General features: G+C 42.1%; 1 protein-coding gene across 4 annotated transcripts in view; it reads left to right on the top strand.

Annotated features, from left to right (window-relative positions):
* LOC100301650 (calcium-activated potassium channel subunit alpha-1a) overlaps positions 1-24,433 on the top strand; it is a 204,527-nt gene that overhangs the window by 94,324 nt on the left and 85,770 nt on the right. For all 4 annotated transcript variants that reach the window (XM_090213112.1, XM_090213114.1, XM_090213111.1 and 1 more), the window contains exons 4-5: positions 12,711-12,804; positions 13,588-13,699. In XM_090213112.1, the coding sequence (XP_090069238.1) occupies positions 12,711-12,804; positions 13,588-13,699 (206 nt within the window). The remainder of the gene's footprint in view (positions 1-12,710; positions 12,805-13,587; positions 13,700-24,433) is intronic.

Here is a 24,433-nt window from a genome sequence, read left to right as displayed (position 1 = left end):
AGATATAGAGCAGTACTGAGCCCCAAAACATTTGTATCTCAGCACACACCCACAGGCAATGATACAAGGTGCCTAGTGCGTGTTATGTTTAACACACAGGAATTGTATAACTGCCTTCATTTTAGCTGGACCCCTAGGCAGCAGCTAATAGGGGTCCATAATGAATAATAAATAAATACAAATATAGGTCTGGGTTATTAGGGTCAAATTTGTGGAGCTTAACAGGGGTGATATGTTCTTATCAGGGGTGATATGTTCTTATCAGGGGTGATATGTTCTTATCAGGGGTGATATGTTCTTATCAGGGGTGATATGTTCTTATCAGGGGTGATATGTTCTTATCAGGGGTGATATGTTCTTATCAGGGGTGATATGTTCTTATCAGGGGTGATATGTTCTTATCAGGGGTGATATGTTCTTATCAGGGGTGATATGTTCTTATCAGGGGTGATATGTTCTTATCAGGGGTGATATGTTCTTATCAGGGGTGATATGTTCTTATCAGGGGTGATATGTTCTTATCAGGGGTGATATGTTCTTATCAGGGGTGATATGTTCTTATCAGGGGTGATATGTTCTTATCAGGGGTGATATGTTCTTATCAGGGGTGATATGTTCTTATCAGGGGTGATATGTTCTTATCAGGGGTGATATGTTCTTATCAGGGGTGATATGTTCTTATCAGGGGTGATATGTTCTTATCAGGGGTGATATGTTCTTATCAGGGGTGATATGTTCTTATCAGGGGTGATATGTTCTTATTATCCAACTGTATTGCAACAGTCTCCGGCAGGTGTTTATTGTCTGTATCTGAGCTCTAGAGCTAGCTGTACCCCAGTTCTCTTCTGAAACATCTTCTTAGTTGGAGTTGCCTTTAAAGAGTAGCTACAATTTCCCCCAAAATACAGGTGTGCCAAGCTCGTAGTAACGTCATGCGACCTCTCCCATAACACAGAGAGTGTTTCTAAAGTGGTCAAAGGAGGTTGCAGATTGCTTTAGACTGGAAAAAAAATTACAAGCTTCTCAAATGTAAAGATTTGAAAAAATGCACTTGTGGTAAGTTGAATTTGCTCTTGAGTTCTTCAAACTAAACATTTATTTGTCTTTATATAAGTCCACGACTTTAACAATATGTTTCTTTAAACACCAAATCATTTTGCACCAGGTGTGAAATTGTTATTGGCCCCAATTGGTTTTAAATTGGATGTATTTCGTGTAATACACAATGTGTTCGGAAAGTATTCAGACCCTTGACTTTTTTCACATTTTGTTACTTATTCTAAAATTGTTTCAATTTTTTTTTTTTGCCCCCCCCTCATAAATCTACACACAATACCCCATAATGACAAAGCACAAACAGGTTTTTAGAAATGTTTGCACATTTATTACAAATAAAAAAACTGGAATATCACATTTACATAAGTATTCAGACCATTTACTCAGTACTTTTGCTGAAGCACCTTTGCCAGCGATTACAGTTTCTCCCATTCTTCTCTGCAGATCCTCTAAAGCTCTATCAGGTTGGATGGGGAGCTTTGCTGTGTCACGCCCTGACCTGAGTATTCTTTGTTTTCTTTATTGTTTTGGTTAGGTCAGGGTGTGACATGGGTGATGTATGTGTTTTTGTACAGTCTAGGGTTTTTTGTATGTTTATGGGGTCGTTCTACTATCTAGGTGTTTATGTATGTCTATGGTTGCCTAGATTGGTTCTCAGTTAGAGGCAGCTGTTTATGGTTGTCCCTGATTGGGAACCATATTTAGGCAGCCATATTCCTTGGGTATTTTGTGGGTTATTGTCTATGGTTAGTTGCCTGTATCTGCACTTGTTTATATAAAGTCTCGTTCGTTTTGTTGTTTTGTATAGTTTGTTTAGTGTTTCTTCGTTAATAAATAGTAGCTTGGGGGTAGAAGCCTCTTGGACCTCTTGGACCTAGACCTGGCGCTCCAGTACCGCTTGCCGTGGGGTAGCATTGGAACCTTTGCCACAGTCTGAGGTCCTGAGCGCTCTGGAGCTGGTTTTCATCAAGGATATCTCTGTACTTTTCTCTGTTAATTGTTCCTTCGATCCTAACTAGTCTCCCAGTCCCTGCCTCTGAAAAACATCCCCACAGCATGATGCTGCCACCACCTTGCGTCACTGTAGGGATGGTGCCAGGTTTCCTCCAGAGGTGACGCTTGACAATCAGGCCAAAGAGTTCAATCTTGATTTCATCAGACCAGATAATCTTGTTTCTCATCGTCAGAGAGTCCTTTAGGTGCCTTTTGGCAAACTCTAAGCAGGCTCTCATGTGCCTTTTACTGAGGAGTGGTTTCTGTCTGGCCACTCTACCATAAAGGCCTGATTGGTGGAATGCTGCAGAGATGGTTGTCTTTCTGGAAGGTTCTTCCATCTCCACAGAGGAACTCTGGAGCTCTGTCAGTGTGACCATCAGGTGTTTGGCCACCTCCCTGATCAAGGCCCTTCTCCCCTGATTGATCAGTTTGGCACACAGCTAGGAAGATTCTTGGTGGTTCCAAACTTCTTCCATTAAAGAATGATGGAGGCCACTGTGTTCATGAGGACTTTCAAACCTACAGAAATGTTTTGGTACCTTTCCCCAGATCTGTGCCTCGACACAATCCTGTCTTGGAGCTCTGCGGACAATTCCTTCGACCTCATGGCTTGGTTGTGGCTCTGACATGCACTGTCAACTGTGGGACCTTATATAAACAGGTGTGTGACTTTCCAAATCATGTCCAATCAATTTACTTTACCACAGGTGGACTCCTATCAAGTTGTAGAAACATCTCAAGGATGATCAATGGAAGCAGGATGCAGCTGAGCTCAAGTTTGAGTCTCATAGCAAATGGTCTGAATACTTATGTAAATAAGGTATCTGTTTTTATTTTTAATACATTTGCAAAAAAATGGGGTATTGTGATTATGGGGTATTGTAGATTGATGAGGGGAGAAAATTATTTATCCATTGTAGAATAAAGATGGAACGTAACAAAGGGATTAATAGTATTCATATTTAGTTTCTTAAAGGGAACAGAGTACAAATATCCATTTGAAGATTTTGTGGACAACATTTCAATCTGCAGTCAGTAACTAAGGTACCTTAGTTACCAAAACATTGCGGCCCTCAATTGTGTAGCTCAGTAATACCACTGTAGGGATGGGGCCAGGTTTCCTCCAGAGGTGACGCTTGACAATCAGCTCAGTAATACCACTGTAGGGATGGGGCCAGGTTTCCTCCAGAGGTGACGCTTGACAATCAGCTCAGTAATACCACTGTAGGGATGGGGCCAGGTTTCCTCCAGAGGTGACGCTTGACAATCAGCTCAGTAATACCACTGTAGGGATGGGGCCAGGTTTCCTCCAGAGGTGACGCTTGACAATCAGCTCAGTAATACCACTGTAGGGATGGGGCCAGGTTTCCTCCAGAGGTGACGCTTGACAATCAGCTCAGTAATACCACTGTAGGGATGGGGCCAGGTTTCCTCCAGAGGTGACGCTTGACAATCAGCCCAGTAATACCACTGTAGGTTTGGAAGTTGTAACCCCCCTCTGTTAAAGGGAAAATAAAGAGCCCTGGTATCTTTTTGATCTTTGGGAAAAATAAAAGTGGTGGAGTCAGAGGAATTTATTGAACTAGGTAAAGACATTTGGGCAGAATATGATATGTATTGTACCAGTAATACATACAGGCTATTTGTTTTTACCTTTATTTAACTAGGTAAGTCAGTTAAGAACAAATTCTTATTTTCAAAGGAACAGTGGGTTAACTGCATTGTTCAGGGGCAGAACGACACATTTTGACTTTGTCAACTCAGGGATTCAATCTTTCAACCTTTTGGTTACTATTCCAATGCTCTAACCACTAGGCGAAATGCCACCACGTAATGATATAATGATGTCCATCTGTTGATGATTTTTGTTACACTCGTTACCATGGGTTCAGAATTTGTCGATTTCTGGTGTGATTTGTATTTTAATATTTATTTTATTTCACCTTTATTTAACCAGGTAGGCAAGTTGAGAACAAGTTCTCATTGACAACTTCAACCTGGCCAAGATAAAGCAAAGCAGTTCGACACATACAACGACACAGAGTTACACATGGAGTAAAACAAACATACAGTCAATAATAGAGTATAAACAAGTCTATATACGATGTGAGCAAATGAGGTGAGATAAGGGAGGTAAAGGCAAAAAAAAGGCCATGGTGGCAAAGTAAATACAATATAGCAAGTAAAACACTGGAATGGTAGATTTGCAGTGGAAGAATGTGCAAAGTATAAATAAAAATAATGGGGTGCAAAGGAGCAAAATAAATAAATAAATAAAATAAAAACAGTAGGGAAAGAGGTAGTTGTTTGGGCTAAATTATAGGTGGGCTATGTACAGGTGCAGTAATCTGTGAGCTGCTCTGACAGTTGGTGCTTAAAGCTAGTGAGGGAGATAAGTGTTTCCAGTTTCAGAGATTTTTGTAGTTCGTTCCAGTCATTGGCAGCAGAGAACTGGAAGGAGAGGCGGCCAAAGAAAGAATTGGTTTTGGGGGTGACCAGAGAGATATACCTGCTGGAGCACGTGCTACAGGTGGGTGATGCTATGGTGACCAGCGAGCTGAGATAGGGGGGGACTTTTGAATACCAAGATATGTAAAACCTTGTTCTGTATTCACAAATGGATGCTGTACAAATGGATTCAGTTTCTCTTGCTTGTTGAGGAAAAGGACAGAATATTAGGTTTTATTCACTTTAAACCCAGAAAACTGACCAAAGTTATTAATTAAATTGGAGAGGGAAGAGATATAATTCTTTAGATCTGTTAGGGCCACTCAATGTTCAAAATCCGAAGTTTTAATTCCACTAACTGACAGGCTGGCTCACACTGCAATGGCAAAGGTTTCTATAGCTACAAGGAAGAGTCCTGGACTGTCTGGACACCCTTGTCTCGTTCCCCCCCCCCAAAAAAGGTTGTGAAATGAAGTTGTTAGTGGCAACTTCTTCAGTCGGGTCTGTATATAATATCTTAATCCATTTACAGAAGTATTTCCCAAACCCAAATCTCTTAAACACTTAAAATAAACAAGACCACTCAACTCTATCAAATGCCTTCTCCGCATCAAGAGAGAGTGTGACAGTATCAGGGACCCTTCACACTTTAGAGAGTATGACAGTATCAGGGATCCTTCACACATGTGAAAGTATGACAGTATCAGGGACCCTTCACACATGCACTCTCCTCACACTCAACCTTGAGGGATTTTCACAAAGCCATTTTGGTCTTTGTGTATTAGATATGGGTCTGTAACTTTCACATTTTGTTGTGGATTTATCAAGTTTCAGAATAAGAGTGATTTTAAAGCACTCCTTAGAGAGGAAGGGAAGCATCCTTGTTGAAAGGATTCAGCATACATACACTATCCAAAATTTGACCTAGAAGTTTGGCCTTAAATGTCTTATAAATATCTATTGGGAGCCCATCTGGACCTGAAGCTTTAACTCCCTTCAACATCGTCCAATTCCTTCTCCAGATCCAATTTTGTATCTTCTGAAATAGAGGGAAAATCAAGACCATCTAAAAATGATGTCTGATTATATAAGTTCTCGGGAGATTCACAATTGTAAAGTGTGTTGTAGTAGGAAGCAAATATTTGGTTTAGATCTACAGGATCCATTGATAATTGTCCTTGTAAATTATGAATTGCATGAATGACTCTGTCTGAATTTAGCTTCTTAATGCGCCAGGTAGCAATTTACAGGACATTTCACCTTGGTCATAGAAGGACTGTTTCAGCCTCGTTAAGCAGTTTGCCGACATTGAAGTGGAAAGTCCTTCATTGAGCTTTGAGCTTTAAGAGCAAATAATTCCTGGTTTACTTCTCTCTCCAATTCTCTGATTTTACTGTTTTTTTTGGGTACTTTTTACCCCTTTTTTCCCCCAATTTCATGATATCCAATTAGTAGTTACAGTCTCGTCCCATCGCTGCAACTCCCGTATGGACTCGGGAGAGGCGAAAATCGAGAGCCATGCATCCTCACGACCCTGCCAAGCCGCACTGCTTCTTGACACACTGCTTCTTGACACACTGCTTGCTTAAGCTTCTTGACACACTGCTTGCTTAACCCAGAAACCAGCCACACCAATGTGTCGGAGGAAACACTGTACAGCTCGTGACCAAAGTCAGCTTGCAGGCACCCGCCCCGCCACTAGGAGTTGCTAGAGCGCGATGGGACAAGGGAATCCCGACCGGCGAAACCCTCCTCTAACCCGGACGACACTGGGCCAATTGTGCAGCGCCTCATGGGTCTCCCGGTCACGGCCGACTGTGACACAGCCTGGGATCGAACCCGGGGCTGTAGCGATGCAGTGCCTTAGACTGATGCGCCACCCGGGAGGCATCTCTCTCATTTTCAGATTTAATTGATTTTATTTGAAACTGGTAAAACGGTTCATTTGCCCACTAATATATGCTTTGAAAGCCTCCCATCTGGTACTTGCTGACGTTTGATCAGTGTTCAATGTAAAATGTAAAATAAACATCTACATGCACTCCAAAGTAATGTAACAAGTCTGGGTCCTGTGAACACCTGGGTGCATGCGCCATCTAGAGGATCCTTTGACGAATTTTGTATCCCTGTAGAATAATGACACAGGGGAATGGTCACTCAGAACAATATTATCTTATCCACTTCCTGAATACATTGGGAAACAATGAGCAAGAAAATAAAAAGTAGTCTATATGAGAATATGATTTAAATGTTGACGAGTAACTTGAATAATCCCTGTTACTTGGGTTCTGAGTCCTCCATGGTCACATAGATTTAAGTCCTTAATGAAATGCTGTAATTACTAAACCTGATAAGCGATCTGCACTGAACAAAAATATAAATGCAACATGTAAAGTGTTGGTCCCATGTTTCATGAGCTGAAATAAAAGCTCCCAAAAAGTTTCCATACGCACAGAAAGCTTATTCCTCTTAAATATTGTGCACAAATGTGTTTACACCCCTGTTAGTGAGCATTTATCTTTTGTCAAGATAATCCATCCACCTGACAACTGTTGCATATCAAGATTCTGATTAAACAGCATGATCATTACACAGGTGCACCTTGTGCTGGGGACAATAAAAGGCCACTCTAAAATGTGCAATTTTGTCACACAACATGTCTCAAGTTTTGAGCGAGTGTGCAATTTGCATGCTGTGCAGGAATGCCCACCAGAGCTGTTGCCAGATAATTTAATATTCATTTCTCTACCTTAAGCTGCCACCAACGTGTTTTTAGAGAATTTGGCAGTACGTCCATCCGGCCTCACAACCATGTGTAACCATGCCAGGCCAGGATCTCCACATTTAGCTTCTTCACCTGCGGGATTGTCTGAGACAAGCCACAGAGACAGCTGATAAATCTCAGGAGTATTTCTGTCTGTAAAAAGCCTTTATGTGGGGAAAAACTCATTCTGATTGGCTGGGCCTGGCTCCCCAGTGGGTCAGCCAGTCAGTCTCCCAAGTGGGTGGAACTTTGCCCTCCCATGCCCACCCATGGCTTCACCCCTGCCCACCCATGGCTTCACCCCTGCCCAGTCATGGAGCGGCAGGTATCCTCGTGGTTAGAGTGTCGGGACAGTAACCAAAAGGTTGCTGGATTGAATACCCAACCTGATAAGGTAAAAATATCTTGTTCTGCCCCTGAGCAAGGCAGTTAACCCACTGTTCCCTGGGTGCCAAAGACGTGGATGTCGATTAAGGCAGTCCCCCGCACCTCTCTGATTTAGAGGGGTTGGGTTAAATGCGGTAGACACATACAGTTGAAGGCATTCAGTTGTACAACTGACTAGGCCTTTCCCATGAAATCCATAGATTATGGCTTAATACATTTATTTAATAATATCATATAATATATGGAAACTTTGAGTGGGCTAGCTCGACGTATTATTCACTTAGCAAACTGTTACGCTAGCTAGCTAGTTTCAGTTAGCTAGCCAACAGTCACATTATCCAAGGTGGTTTAATTCTCCGTAGTCCAAAGTGGTGGTAAACTCCTCAGCGGCATCTTTGGCTAGGAAGAAGATTCATGTTGTATGTCACGGATGAACGCCTCGGCTTCAAAGGGAGGTTCAAACTTGTGTGACCGTCCATTGTTTGTCAGACTTAATTTAGCTGGGAATGCTATTACATAGGCAATATATATATATATATATTTTTTTTTAACCAGGTAGGCTAGTTGAGAACAAGTTCTCATTTACAACTGCGACCTGGCCAAGATAAAGCATAGCAGTGTGACACAGACAACAACACAGAGTTACCGTTAACTGACCCAATGTGATTAACTGTCATTAATGTCGTTAACTGACCCAATGTCATTAACTGTCATTAATGTCGTTAACTGACCCAATGTCATTAACTGTCATTAATGTCATTAACTGACCCAATGTCGATAACTGACCCAATGTCGTTAACTGACCCAATGTCGTTAACTGACCCAATGCCATTAACTGACCCAATGTCGTTAACTGACCCAATGTTGTTAACTGACCCAATGTCATTAACTGACCTAATGTCGTTAACTGACCCAATGTCGTTAACTGACCCAATGTCATTAACTGACCCAATGTCATTAACTGACCCAATGTTGTTAACTGACCCAATGTCATTAACTGACCTAATGTTGTTAACTGACCCAATGTCGTTAACTGACCCAATGTCGTTAACTGACCCACGGTCATTAACTGACCCAATGTCGTTAACTGACCCAATGTTGGTAACTGACCCAATGTCGTTAACTGACCCAATGTCGTTAACTGACCCAATGTCATTAACTGACCCAATGTCATTAACTGACCCAATGTCGTTAACTGACCCAATGTCGTTAACTGACCCAATGTCATTAACTGACCCAATGTCATTAACTGACCCAATGTCATTAACTGACCCAATGTCATTAACTGCCCCAATGTTGTTAACTGACCCAATGTCATTAACTGACCCAATGTTGTTAACTGACCCAATGTCATTAACTGACCCAATGTCATTAACTGACCCAATGTTGTTAACTGACCCAATTTTGTTAACTGTCCCAATGTCGTTAACTGACCCAATGTCATTAACTGACCCAATGTCATTAACTGACCCAATGTTGTTAACTGACCCAATTTTGTTAACTGACCTAATGTCGTTAACTGTCATTAATGTTGTTAACTGTCATTAATGTCATTAACTGACCCAATGTCATTAACTGACCCAATGTTGTTAACTGACCCAATGTCGTTAACTGTCATTAATGTCGTTAAGTGACCCAATGTTGTTAACTGACCCAATGTCATTAACTGACCCAATGTCATTAACTGACCTAATGTCATTAACTGACCTAATGTCGTTAACTGACCCAATGTCGTTAACTGACCCAATGTCATTAACTGACCCAATGTCATTAACTGACCCAATGTCATTAACTGACCTAATGTCATTAACTGACCCAATGTCGTTAACTGACCCAATGTCATTAACTGACCCAATGTCGTTAACTGACCCAATGTCGTTAACTGACCCAATGTCATTAACTGACCCAATGTCGTTACCTGACCTAATGTCATTAACAACAAGGCTCTCTGCTTGCCTCAGTCACACTTTGGCACACACACAGCAGCAGCAACGTGTTGGTTAGCGTGTTGTGTGTTCAGTGACAGCAGGTTGTAACAGATATGTGAACTTCCTGTAATTAGCCTTGGAGGTCTACTGAAACAGTATTTGCAACAGACAGAGTGCGTCGTACATTTTAGGACACTCTCAGCCTCAAGTCTCAATCATCCTTGAGTGAATTGTCAACCTCTTAAGGCTAAGGATGTCCTCAAATGTACACCTTAGTACAGACAGATAGAGCTCATTGCAAAAATCACCAGGAAGCAACTGAGAAAAGTCAACACTATTCTGTCCTCATAAATAATACCATTAAGTACAGAAAGAGAGCGAGAAGGAGGAGATCTATCCAGCTAGCAGGCTGGCCTGTGGACGCTTGACCTAGAATAAGTCTAGCTTTATATCAGAACCAAGTCGCACCCACTCTCTCTCTCTCTCTCTCTCTCTCTCTCTCTCTCTCTCTCTCTCTCTCTCTCTCTCTCCCTCTCTCTCATTAGCGTGTTAGTCTTTTGACATTATCTCAAGCAGAAAACACTTGTTTTTTGGCCCAAATAATAGTTTTTCTCTGATCTAAGTTTTGGTTGAATTGATATCCTCAGATTACCATTTGTGTACAACAGCGTTCTTTGTTTTACATTTTGTAAATAAAAATGTATCTTGGCCAATTAACAATTCCACAGTTTGGCCAAAATGCTACTACTCTCAGTGACTCATGCACGGCCATGCCTCTGTGTGCCTGAGTACAAGGAAGTGGATAGAGAGCGCTCAGAGGGTTTTTATGAAGAGGTTTTTAACAAAAAAAGATAGAATGCCATTGTCCTACCAAGAGTTGCTGAATATCATCAAGCTTCCATTGTCCTACCAAGAGTTGCTGAATATCATCAAGCTTCCATTGTCCTACCAAGAGTTGCTGAATATCATCAAGCTTCCATTGTCCTACCAAGAGTTGCTGAATATCATCAAGCTTCCATTGTCCTACCAAGAGTTGCTGAATATAATAACATTTCCATTGTCCTACCAAGAGTTGCTGAATACAATAACATTTCCATTGTCCTACCAAGAATTGCTGAATGTCATAACATTTCCATTGTCCTACCAAGAGTTGCTGAACATCATCAAGCTTCCATTGTCCTACCAAGAGTTGCTGAATACAATAACATTTCCATTGTCCTACCAAGAGTTGCTGAATACAATAACATTTCCATTGTCCTACCAAGAGTTGCTGAATATCATAACATTTCCATTCTCCTACCAAGAGTTGCTGAATATCATTTTATATTCAGTCTCCTTCACTGTTCATGCATCTTTGGTTTAAAGCGAGGTAGCCACTGGCAGCCTTTTTCCCTCTGTGTTTTATGGCTCTCATAGAGACTAAGCCACCGCTTCCTGACCAGCCACTCAATTATTGAGCAGCCCAGATCTGGCCTCCCTATGGTCATTACTCTTCTCTGTTATCTAGCTACCGTTGAGGATTCACACTGGGATGAATCCTGCCTTGCATCCTATTCCCTTTAGGCTACATAGATAGGGGCTCTGGTCAAAATTAGTGCACCTATATATAGGGAATAGGGCTCCATTTGGGATGCGCTCTAGATATACTGTAATTATTATCACCTGAAGTGAAGGGTTGAAATATTCACAACGCTTGGGCTATTCTCAGAATTGGCAGTTACTGTTATTGATAATACATAGTATAACTGGCATCATAAGCTTTATATGCATATTTATTGACACAATAATGTATCTTATTGTATAAAGGATTAGACAAATGTATAACACACTCTTAGATCTGGGTAGTTTAGTCTGTGTCCAGGGCTTCTATTTGAGGAGTGTATTTGGTGACTGTATGACTTTACTTAACAACAATAGCATCCTATCTGGTCTAAGTTTGGGGAGGGGGGGGGGGGGGGGGGCTGGCTGTCTCATGTTGTCCACTCTATTGGCCAGATACACTAACGGCTCTCTGACATATTTTAGGATATAGCCTACCTAGTTATGTAGGTCAGGCACTATATGTGTTAACACGATATGGTAGGTTGTATCCACGTGAGATGCACTATAGAGCTATATGTCTGTACTGTAACCTCAAAAATGGTGTTTACAATAAGCTTGGACTGTCATTACACATACCTGGATTTCGTTCACAAGATGTATAGTGGTGACAGTAATTCCCAACTCATAACATATCATTGGTTATTTATTTTTAAATTTGATTTAATTCTTAGTGCCAGGTACAAGTGTTGAGGGTGAGACTGCTACAGCACATCGTTAGCATCTGCTATGGCATTGTTAGCATCTGCTATGGCATTGTTAGCATCTGTTATGGTATTGTTAGCATCTGCTATGGCATTGTTAGCATCTGTTATGGCATTGTTAGCATCTGCTATGGCATTGTTAGAATCTGCTATGGCATTGTTAGCATCTGTTATGGTATTGTTAGCATCTACCATGGCATTGTTAGCATCTGCTATGGCATTGTTAGCATCTGCTATGGCATTGTTAGCATCTGTTATGGTATTGTTAGCATCTACCATGGCATTGTTAGCATCTGCTATGGCATTGTTAGCATCTGCTATGGCATTGTTAGAATCTGCTATGGCTGCTTTGATGACATGAAAGACGTCAAAACCCCTGCGTGGCTATTAACCCTTAGACTACTGCCACTGCACTGTACCCACCTCTAGCGTTAAAGATCCCAAACGATCCTTCTTATTCCTGTGTCAAAATAGCCTTTTGATGTACTAAAACACCCCCCCCCCCCCCTATCCATAACCCTTCTACTGTACACACTGTACTGTGAGGATATTGAAGGAATCACTACTTATTAATTTCTTCTATGTCAAAGCGATTTTCAGAAGAGTAAAGTTCACACGAGGTTTTTAATCAGGGTAGAAGAACACGTTATAGTGACGTGTTTTTTTTAACCTCATTTAGAAAATGTCACACCTTTTGAATTCCTTTCATTCTTTATTTCTTCATCTTTATATTAAAAAAAAAAACGTTTTTTGGGGGAGGTGAGTGCAAGTGCATGTTCAATAAGTGAGATGTTTCTAACATGTGTGTTTTCTGTGTGTTTCTGACAGCCCCATCGAGTCCTGTCAGAACTTCTACAAAGACTTCACGCTACAGATCGACATGGCTTTCAACGTCTTCTTCCTCTTGTACTTTGGTCTTCGGGTAAATAAGGAAAATACTACATTAGACGTGTACACAAGTTGTTATGCTAGTGTAGTTTCAATCGTGGAATAAAGATATTTATTTACCTTGGCAAGTCAGTTAAGAACAAATTCTTATTTTCAATGACGGCCTAGGAACAGTGGGTTAACTGGTCTAGGAACAGTGGGTTAACTGCCTTGTTCAGGTGCAGAACAATAGATTTTTACCTTGTCAGCTCGGGGATTTGAACTTGCAACCTTTTGGTTACGAGCCCAACACTCTACCCACTAGGCTACCCTTCCGCCCCAATAAATATATTTATACGCTGAATGCTGATTGGCTGACAGCTATGGTATATCACAACGCATACCGCAGGTATGACAAAACATTTATTTTTACTGCCATGATTACGTTGGTAACCAGTTTATTAATAGCAATTAGGTCACCTCTGGGGTTTGTGGTATACAGCCAATATACCACGGCTAAGGGCAGTGTCCAGGCACTCTGCGATGTGTCGTGCCTAAGAACAGCCCTTAGCCGTGGTATATTGGCCATATACCACCCCCCCCCCGGTGCCTTATTGCGTAAATATACCCACACATAATATAGACATTAAAGTCAAAACATTGCACTCATTAAAACTGTGGAAGCATTCAACAGTTTTGCGGCTGTCTAGCTATCTTTCATGACTTACTTTAATGCCTTTTGTACCCTGAACAACCTACAGTCATGTATCAACATTAAAAAGTAGGATGGTAGAATATAATATATAATATAACTGGTATCTTTCTCTATCCTCCCCAGTTCATAGCGGCCAATGACAAGCTGTGGTTCTGGCTGGAGGTGAACTCGGTGGTGGACTTCTTCACTGTTCCCCCGGTGTTCGTGTCCGTCTATCTCAACAGGAGCTGGCTTGGTAAGTACAGCAGTACAGTATATAGCGCCTGCCAAATGTGGGAGCGGCGTTCTAGTTCAGCTTTGATTGAGACCTGGTCTGCAGCGCGCCCCAGTGGATATTATGTGTATTACACTGCTTTAAACTGGATCGTTGAATTGTTCAATTATTTTCCAGTTGAGGCACGTGGATTTTGTCTCTGGTTTGACCTGGTTATCTTATCTTGGACAGCCTCCCTCTTTTTAAAAGACACAGGGAGTAGCTGCTTGTGTTGACTGAAGGGCCCAGGTCTAAAGTAGTGCACTATATAGGGAATAGGGTGCCATTGGCCATAGGGCCCTGGTCTAAAGTAGTGCACTATAAAGGGAATAGGGTGCCATTGGCCATAGGGCCCTGGTCTAAAGTAGTGCACTATAAAGGGAAAAGCATGCCATTTGGGACTATTCTGACTGTGATAATGGTGTTGGTTGTTGGCTGACAGCAATGTTGTGTTTACCTAGTTTTAATGGTTTCTGGTTTCACAATGTTGTGCACTACTTGCTGGGCTGGCATCAGTCTAGACCAGAGGTTCTTCTGCTTTTTTCAGCTCGAGACCCAAATGAGAGATGTACTGTCCTCGAACGACCCAAATGAGAGATGTATTGTCCTCGAACGACCCAAATGAGAGCTGTGCTGTCCTCGAACGACCCAAATGAGAGATGTATTGTCCTCGAACAACCCAAATGAGAGATGTATTGTCCTCCAATGACCCAAATGAGAGCTGTACTGTCCTCGAACGACCCAAATGAGAGATGTATTGTCCTCCAATGACCCAAATGAGAGCTGTACTGTCCTCGAACGACCCAAATGAGAGATGTACTGTCCTCGAACGACCCAAATGAAGAAGAAGTAATGTCCGATTATAAATGTTTACTCGCAAACCCACCTCTCACGTGCTCAGGGCCCATTTTGGCTCCCAAGTCATAGTTTAAGAACCCTGGTCTAGACTTCCACGACGGACCACGAAGGTCATTTGACCTAGCTACCTGTAATGCTGATCGAACTGATTGAAATTGGTCTCTGATTTAAAGTACTGTACACGATGAGCCAACATGAACGTTTATTAGGTTTTGTTGACTGGCACCTGCCAGACTCACTCACTTCTGACTATTGCCCTATGTTCCCTGTTCAAATGTAGTGCACTATATAGGGAGCAGAGACCTATGGTCCCTGGTCAAATGTAGTGTACTATATAGGGAGCAGAGACCTATGGTCTCTGGTCAAATGTAGTGCACTATATAGGGAACAGAGACCTATGGTCCCTGGTCAAAAGTAATGCACTAATAGGGAGTCATTTGGGACTGTGGGTCATCTCCGAGAGAGAGAGAGAGAGAGAGAGAGAGAGAGAGAGAGAGAGAGAGAGAGACAGAGACAGAGAGAGACTACAGTGGAGAGGGGATTTGGTGTTGATTAAGAATTTGTCTTCGTCACCTGTCAATCACAGCTCAGCCACCATAGAAATATAATCACTAGAATGTACATTCCCATTAAAATGTTAAGTATACACATGTGTGGTCCAGTTAAACTGCTGTAAGCTGAAGGGCTCTGTTTACATCCCCTGTCAATCACCTGTCAATCAGAAATCAGGGCCACACCCTCTTCCTCTCAGTCCTCATCAGCATCTGCATGATAGTAGCTTTATCAGTGGCCCAATCCCAAATCAACCCCTTAACCCTAAGCCCAATGTACTTGTGGAGATCTGAGAGGATTTGATTTGTATATATAGGGACTATGGATACAGGATGTAGGGGTGCATTTGTAGCAGACCAGGGACTCCAGCCATGAGGTCACACTGTAACAGACCAGGGACTCCAGCCATGAGGTCACACTGTAACAGACCAGGGACTCCAGCCATGAGGTCACACTGTAACAGACCAGGGACTCCAGCCACGAGGTCAAACTGTAACAGACCAGGGACTCCAGCCATGAGGTCACACTGTAACAGACCAGGGACTCCAGCCATGAGGTCACACTGTAACAGACCAGGGACTCCAGCCATGATGAGGTCACACTGTAACAGACCAGGGACTCCAGCCATGATGAGGTCACACTGTAACAGACCAGGGACTCCAGCCACGAGGTCACACTGTAACAGACCAGGGACTCCAGCCACGAGGTCACACTGTAACAGACCAGGGACTCCAGCCACGAGGTCACACTGTAACAGACCAGGGACTCCAGCCATAATGAGGTCACACTGTAACAGACCAGGGACTCCAGCCATGAGGTCACACTGTAACAGACCAGGGACTCCAGCCATGATGAGGTCACACTGTAACAGACCAGGGACTCCAGCCATGAGGTCACACTGTAACAGACCAGGGACTCCAGGTCCTACTATTTGATATCTTTCATATATTTTCAGTGTTTGCTCTAGCCTGGCTGGATTGTCAGATGTGTTTAGTGCTGAACACTACGGGGCCGCCTGGCCTTCACTGAATTAATAACCTGTCATATCCCTAATCAGGCTCAATCTCTCATTGGCCAAAGAGCCATTTCTCCAATCTTATGTCTGAACAGTCTGACAGAGACAAAAACATCCACACATCCACAAATACGCACTCAAACACGGCTATGCAAACATTAATCTACCAAGAAAGCGCTGAGGAGTGTAATGTCAGTTGGATGTCGGGCTGTCCCCAACAACAACAAAAAAACTTGCTCGACTTTCGTATTTTCTTTCGACCAATCAATCAATCGATCTCCTGCTGGCTTTCGCAAATTTCGCCGTTACTCTCCTGATGTTTTGGTAATAGGCTGCTACATGAGGAGTCGGCAACCTTTCTCACGTGGAATGTCATTTTATCTTACCATTTCTACCGATTTGAGTACCATATATGTTTTTTCCTAATGCAATTTTTTGTGGAACAGTTTCATTTAATTGATATTATACCACAGCATTGTTGAATACTCGTTTCTGATTGGTTAGAAAGGCATTCAAAAATGGTCATTAAAACCAGATAACGGGACAGGTGCAACAAAAAAAACTATTGTTATTCTCAATGGATGTAAAAACAGATTTTTTTATTGTGAAACAAACAAGAAATATGACCAAAAAAAAACAGGAAACTTGAGTGTGCATAATTATTCAACCCCCCCCAAAATCAGTACTTTATAGAGCAACCTTTTGCAGAAATTACAGCTGCAAGTCACCTTGGGGTATGTCTCTATAAGCTTGGCACATCCAGCCACTGGGATTTTTGCCATTCTTCAAGGCAAAACTGCTCCAGCTCCTTCAAGTTAGATGGGTTCCGCTGTTGTACAGCAATCTTTAAGTCATACCACATATTCTCAATTGGATTGAGGTCTGGACTTTAACTAGGCCATTCCAAGACATTGAAATGTTTCCCCTTAAACCACTCGAGTGTTGCTTTAGCAGTATGCTTAGGGTCATTGTCCTGCTGGAAGGTGAACCTCCGTCCCAGTCTCAAATCTCTGGAAGACTGAAACAGGTTTCCCTCAAGAATTTCCCTGTATTGAGTGCCATCCATCATTCCTTTAATTCTGACCAGTTTCCCAGTTCCTGCTGATAAAAAACATCCCCACAGCATGATGCTGCCTCCACCATGCCTTACTGTGTGGATGGTGTTCTCTGGGTGATGAGAAGTGTTGGGTTTGCGCCAGACGTAGCGTTTTCCTCCTATCTAGTCTCAGCCTCCGCAATGGATTAGTCTCAACCTCCGCAATGGATTAGTCTCAGCCTCCGCAATGGATTAGTCTCAGCCTCCGCAATGGATTAGTCTCAGCCTCCGCAATGGATTAGTCTCAGCCTCCGCAATGGATTAGTCTCAGCCTCCTCAATGGATTAGTCTCAGCCTCCGCAATGGATTAGTCTCAGCCTCCTCAATGGATTAGTCTCAGCCTCCTCAATGGATTAGTCTCAACCTCCTCAATGGATTAGTCTCAGCCTCCTCAATGTATTAGTCTCAACCTCCTCAATGGATTAGTCTCAGCCTCCTCAATGGATTAGTCTCAGCCTCCTCAATGGATTAGTCTCAGCCTCCTCAATTGATTAATCTCAACCTCTGCAATGGATTAGACTCAGCCTCCTCAATGGACTAGTCTCAACCTCCTCAATGGATTAGTCTCAACCTCCTCAATGGACTAGTCTCAACCTCCTCAATGGATTAGTCTCAACCTCCTCAATGGACTAGTCTCAACCTCCTCAATGGACTAGTCTCAACCTCTGCAATGGATTAGTCTCAGCCTCCTCAATGGACTAGTCTCAACCTCCTCAATGGACTAGTCTCAACCTCTGCAATGGACTAGTCTCAACCTCCTCAATGGATTAGTCTCAACCTCCTCAATGGACTAGTCTCAACCTCTGCAATGGATTAGTCTCAACCTCCTCAATGGACTAGTCTCAACCTCTGCAATGGACTAGTCTCAACCTCCTCAATGGATTAGTCTCAACCTCTGCAATGGATTAGTCTCAACCTCCTCAATGGACTAGTCTCAACCTCTGCAATGGACTAGTCTCAACCTCCTCAATGGATTAGTCTCAACCTTCTCAATGGACTAGTCTCAACCTCCTCAATGGACTAGTCTCAACCTCTGCAATGGATTAGTCTCAACCTCCTCAATGGACTAGTCTCAACCTCCTCAATGGACTAGTCTCAACCTCTGCAATGGAGTAGTCTCAACCTCCTCAATGGATTAGTCTCAACCTCCTCAATGGATTAGTCTCAACCTCCTCAATGGATTAGTCTCAACCTCCTCAATGGATTAGTCTCAACCTCCTCAATGGACTAGTCTCAACCTCCTCAATGGACTAGTCTCAACCTCCTCAATGGACTAGTCTCAACCTCCTCAATGGATTAGTCTCAACCTCCTCAATGGACTAGTCTCAACCTCTGCAATGGACTAGTCTCAACCTCCTCAATGGACTAGTCTCAACCTCCTCAATGGACTAGTCTCAACCTCTGCAATGGATTAGTTCACAGAGATAGGTGCGAATCAGACAAGTGTCTCTTGTTCCATTAACAAATGTATATACAGAGCATTCGGAAGGTATTCAGACCCCTTCCCTTCTTTGTTGTTACGTTACAGTCTTATTCTAAAATGGATCACATATTTGTTTCCCTCATCAATCTATACACAATACTCCATAATGACAAAGTGAAAACATGTTTTTTGAAATTTATGGCAAAATTATAAAAAAATTAAATAAAAAAAAACACTGTATTTACATAAGTATTCAGACCCTTTGCTATGAGACTCAAATTGAGCTCAGGTGCATCCTGTTTCAATTGATCATCCTTGAGATGTTTCTTCAGCTTGATTGGAGTCCAGCTGTGGTATTTACTTTTTTAAATTTAACCTTTATTTAACTAGGCATGTCAGTTAAGAACAAATTCTTATTTACAATGACGGCCTACCTCGGCCAAACCCGGACGTCGCTGGGCCAATTGTGTGCCGCACTGTGGGACTCCCAATCACAGCCAGATGTGATTCTGCCTGGATTTGAACCAGGGACTGTAGTGTATTTGAGATGCATTGAAGGTTCCCAATAACACAGTGGCCTCCATCATTCTTAAATGGAAGAAGTTTGTAACCACCAACAGGACTCTTCCTAGAGCTGGCCACTCGGCCAAACTGAGCAATCAGGGGAGAAGGGCCTTGGCCAGGGAGGTGACCAAGAACCCGATGGTCACTCTGAGGGAAAGATGAATGGAACAAAGTACAGAGAGATCCTTGATTAAAACCTGCTCCAGAGCTCTCAGGACCTCAGACTGGGGTGAAGGTTCACCTACCAACAGGACAATGACCCTAAGCACACAGCCAAGACAATGCAGGAGTGGCTTCGGGACAAGTCTATGAATGTCCTTGAGTGGCCCAGCCAGAGACCGGACTTGAACCCGATCAAACATCTCTGGAGAGACCTGAAAATAGCTTTGCAGCGATGCTCTCATGCAACCTGGCAGAGCTTGAGAGGATCTGCAGAGAAGAATGGGAGAAACTCTGCAAATACAGGTGTGCCGAGCGTGTAGCTTCGTACCCAAGAAGACTCAAGGTTGTCATCGCTGCGAAAGGTGCTTCAACAAAGTACTGAGTAAAGGGTCTGAATACTTATGTAAATGTGATATTTCCGCTTTGTCATTATGGGGTGTTGTGTGTAGATTGATGAGAATTTTTAAAATATTTAATAAATTTTAGAATAAGGCTGTAATGTAACACAATGTGGAAAAGGTCAAGGGGTCTGAATACTTTCCGAATGCGCTGTATATATTTGCTACTGCTCAACAAAAAAAATTATCTCGGGCGACCAACAGCCTATCGACCAAACAATCGACCAGTCAACTAATTGTGGTCAGCCTTAGTTGGAAGTAAACTGTTACAGATGCCAAGATACTACTACAGTTAACTGCTTATAGTCTACCCTCCAAGATACTACTACAGTTAACTGCTTATAGTCTACCCTCCAAGATACTACTACAGTTAACTGCTTATAGTCTACCCTCCAAGATACTACTACAGTTAACTGCTTATAGTCTACCCTCCAATATACTACTACAGTTAACTACTTATAGTCTACCCTCCAAGATACTACTACAGTTAACTGCTTATAGTCTACCCTCCAAGATACTACTACAGTTAACTGCTTATAGTCTACCCTCCAAGATACTACTACAGTTAACTGCTTATAGTCTACCCTCCAAGATACTACGACAGTTAACTGCTTATAGTCTACCCTCCAAGATACTACTACAGTTAACTGCTTATAGTCTACCCTCCAAGATACTATGACAGTTAACTGCTTATAGTCTACCCTCCAAGATACTACTACAGTTAACTGCTTATAGTCTACCCTCCAAGATACTACTACAGTTAACTGCTTATAGTCTACCCTCCAAGATACTACTACAGTTAACTGCTTATAGTCTACCCTCCAAGATACTATGACAGTTAACTGCTTATAGTCTACCCTCCAAGATACTACTACAGTTAACTGCTTATAGTCTACCCTCCAAGATACTACTACAGTTAACTGCTTATAGTCTACCCTCCAAGATACTACTACAGTTAACTGCTTATAGTCTACCCTCCAAGATACTACGACAGTTAACTGCTTATAGTCTACCCTCCAAGATACTACTACAGTTAACTGCTTATAGTCTACCCTCCAAGTTAGTTCTATACCTAACTGCTAATAGGTTACCCTTGGCAACATACTAAGTAATTCTGTTGATTGCTGTTGCCTAGCTACTCTACAAGTGGAGTTTCCATGCCTAATTATTCTTAGTTGGACGTTCAACTGATTTAGTTTTTTATACCTCTGGACAGAAAATAAAACCAGTTTGTCATTCCAATTAAATCCAAGCCATTGCTGTTTGAGTAAGTAACTTTGTAAGAGCCTTGTATGGATGAAACCCAGGGAGCAACAGAACATTACCCATTTTAGAAAAGACAGCAGCTAATTTCTGTTCCAAATGCTCCAGTTTTTTATTAATGAGCTGTACAAGTAAACACAGAAATGGGCTTTTACCGTCCAGCTGTCCACTGGAGCTAGCCTTAACGATTGCACTTAAAGATATGCTTTTGAAAATGTTTTATTCTGTTAATCTCGCTGGAAAGGTTTTATGTTGTGTCTTGATTCTGGACATTGTGATTTCACTGGAAATCTATAGGCCTACGATGTTCTGATATGACATAGCAGACCCATACAGGAAAAGACAGAGACCAATCAGACTGTGAGGCAAGTCTGTCCCGTTACTACCAGACAATGTACAGTACATCTCATCAGACAGCAGTCACTTTCTGTCATAGACAGTCATTTTAGGGTAGGACGTATCGTAACTGCTCAAAACTGTCACCAGAAAGAATGTGTATCACCACGTGACGTGTCAGTGCCCGAGTCAAACTCTGTCTAGAGCTGAGAGGCTTTAGCAATCATTCATTGTGACCCTGAATTAATGACAACTGCTGTTATAAAAGATGACTGCCGGCTATTGTCACATACCACATAGTATCTCAAAGCAGGAAAAGGAAGCAATCCTACTGTACAACAGACTGAAAAGCATTACATTACATTACGTTACATTGATTGAAAGCTACCGTAATAGTATATTTATTCATACGGTATCATGGTGAGGATTATGGCAGCTTTTCAATCAAGGAGCTCAAACAAGGAGCTCAAACAAGGAGCTCAAACAAGGAGCTCAAACAAGGAGCTCAAACAAGGAGCTCAAACAAGGAGCTCAAACAAGGATCTCAAACAAGGAGCTCAAACAAGGAGCTTATGCTGTAATATCCCGATGGAACAGAACAGGGGCTTGTTTTCTGTTTGACCTACACCACTGATGATCATAACGAGGATACTACAGTATCTGTGGGAAATTTGATCCCGACACGCCTACAGAACATGTTTTATTTGATCTCTTCTTGGTGGACAGAGACATGTTGCGCCCACCTGCTCCTCTTCTTCTCTGCTGTCTGAGATGGATACCGAGAGCCTGTGATTGATTCCTTGTGTGATAAAGGAAGGGGAAAGAAGCAGGGGATAGATAGAGTAAGCTGTTGTAAGGAATTGGGTTACGCTGGATACCAGGGGATGTTGTGAAGCCTTTTTAAACAGAACCATATCTACACACTGACTCAGCGAGAAACGCATCAACTGGGAAACGTACTATGGATTTCAGGAAGCTTTGCCCGACGTAATTATTTGTCAAAAGATATTAGACATCATGATTCTGACTAAGTTGTTAGTGTACAGAGGGCCCGATGGGGGCACGCGCTCTGCGACGTTTCAGAACACGCGGCGTTCTTCCAGAACGGCTACAGGGTCAAGACGGAACAACAACAGCAGGTCGTGGAGAAAGAGGACCGGAACAACCTGTGTCTTCCTGCTTCTTTCACAGCTGGCACAGCGTTTTCCCGGGTTAGGGAAGGGTTTGGCCAGCCGGGTTTTCCTTGTCTCATCGTGCTCTAGCGACTCCTTGTGGCAGGCCAGGTACCTTCGGTCGTCAGTTGGAAGGTATTTTCTCTGACACATTGGTACTGATAGCTTCCAGGTTAAGCAAGCAGTGTGTCAAGAAGCAAGAAGAAGCTTGGCATGGTGGTGTTTGGGAGGACGCATGGCTCTCGATCTTCGCCTCTCCCGAAGTCCATACGGGAGTTGCAGCGACAAGACTGGCTGTCAGTAAATGACAGTACAGTTAATGTGACAGTGTTATGTAAAGGAAGTGTTTCTAGACATTTTTTCATGTTACGGAACCAATTTAATATTTGATGAACAGGAAATGAAGAAATGTAAGAAATTTGGATTATTAAGTTATTCTAAAGTGAAAAATCTACTTGGTATATACATTAGTGAGTATTTATCTTATTTAACACAAAGGGGAAATTTGGTTGAGTGAAAAAAATAGGTTACAACTTAAAATATCGGTTTGTTAATAATCAAATATAACAGCATAGAATCATTTATTTGGTATCGACAAATTTAGTGTATTTCAATTGAGATCTAATTTACTTGTAACCAGTTGACACATTTTTTGTTGTAGGTTGATCCAAAAGAGTAATTTGTTTACAGTGCAGGACTTAATCAGAGTCATGAACACCATGGTACACAGCTCTAGTGCTGGTAGAGTACATGAAAGAGGTTTTAGTGGCCTAGAATTGTGCATTATTGGAATGTTTTTTTTAGTAACTTTCTGGGATTGACACAGTCAACACATTTTTGTTTTGAGGACATTTCATTAACTATCCAAGTTTACATAATCTGATGTTATAATTTAGGGATTTATGGACAATAATCATTGAGAAAGGAGGAAATTACAATTCTAAAACAAATGTAAATAAACATTCCCAGTGGCACCACGTTGACAACACAGTAGGCTTACATGTACAGTGCATCTGCTGTAGTACACAGTTATTCCCAGCAGGGCATTGTGGGATTGAAATACAGTTGCATGCCATACTGAAACAGCCTTCGGTGCTATAACAATAAGCAATTAATTATTTCACATCCATTTGTTGGATGATCAGATTATACTCTCTCTGTGTGTGTGTGTGTGTGTGTGTGTGTGTGTGTTTGTCTGTGTGTGTGTGTGTGTGTGTGTCTGTGTGTGTGTCTGTGTGTGTGTGTGTGTGTGTGTGTGTCTGTGTCTCTGTGTGTGTGTGTGTGTGTGTGGCACAGACCTTTGAAGGTAATGATGCAACAGCTTGTGGCAATTCACCTTTGACCTTGAGCACTTGGAAAGGTACTTAGATATTTTTTTTTTATGGCTACAAATGTGGGATTATTTGACGTCATGGCTGTTGACCCATCTAAACTGGGCCGGTCCACCTGTCTTTGGTCCGACTAATCCAGGTTTTCATCTCTTGCTTTTTCACTCTTTTAGTCCTTTTTAGTAATGAAAAATGATTCTGGTAGATGCTCGTGCTTTGTGATTTAGTGAGTCTCCCGAGATGTATTACTCTGTATGAGACGTTGACGTTGCATTTATTCCTCAGAAGATTCTTTGAGTTGTTTTGAATAAGGTTTTTAAATATTTTTTGTTTGTAGTCTCTGCTACTTGCTTCTCTGCGGATGTTTTGAGAGGCCCTGTACCTTGGTTGTGCTTTGGTGCTGCTATTTTTTTTTAAAGGGCTCTTTAGTTATTATCTATGAGTCCATTAAAGATTTTAACGATGGATGAAGGCCTCAAAGGTATGCAATTTGGTGTGCTGTGATTTTACTTGCTTTTGTTTACTGTGTACAGGCGAATAACAATGACT

The sequence above is a fragment of the Oncorhynchus mykiss genome, chromosome 20 (assembly GCF_057628025.1).
Source record: "Oncorhynchus mykiss isolate SJ-2025 chromosome 20, ASM5762802v1, whole genome shotgun sequence".
In the NCBI taxonomy this organism is placed as follows: domain Eukaryota; kingdom Metazoa; phylum Chordata; class Actinopteri; order Salmoniformes; family Salmonidae; genus Oncorhynchus; species Oncorhynchus mykiss.
This window is presented reverse-complemented; position numbering and strand designations above follow the sequence as displayed.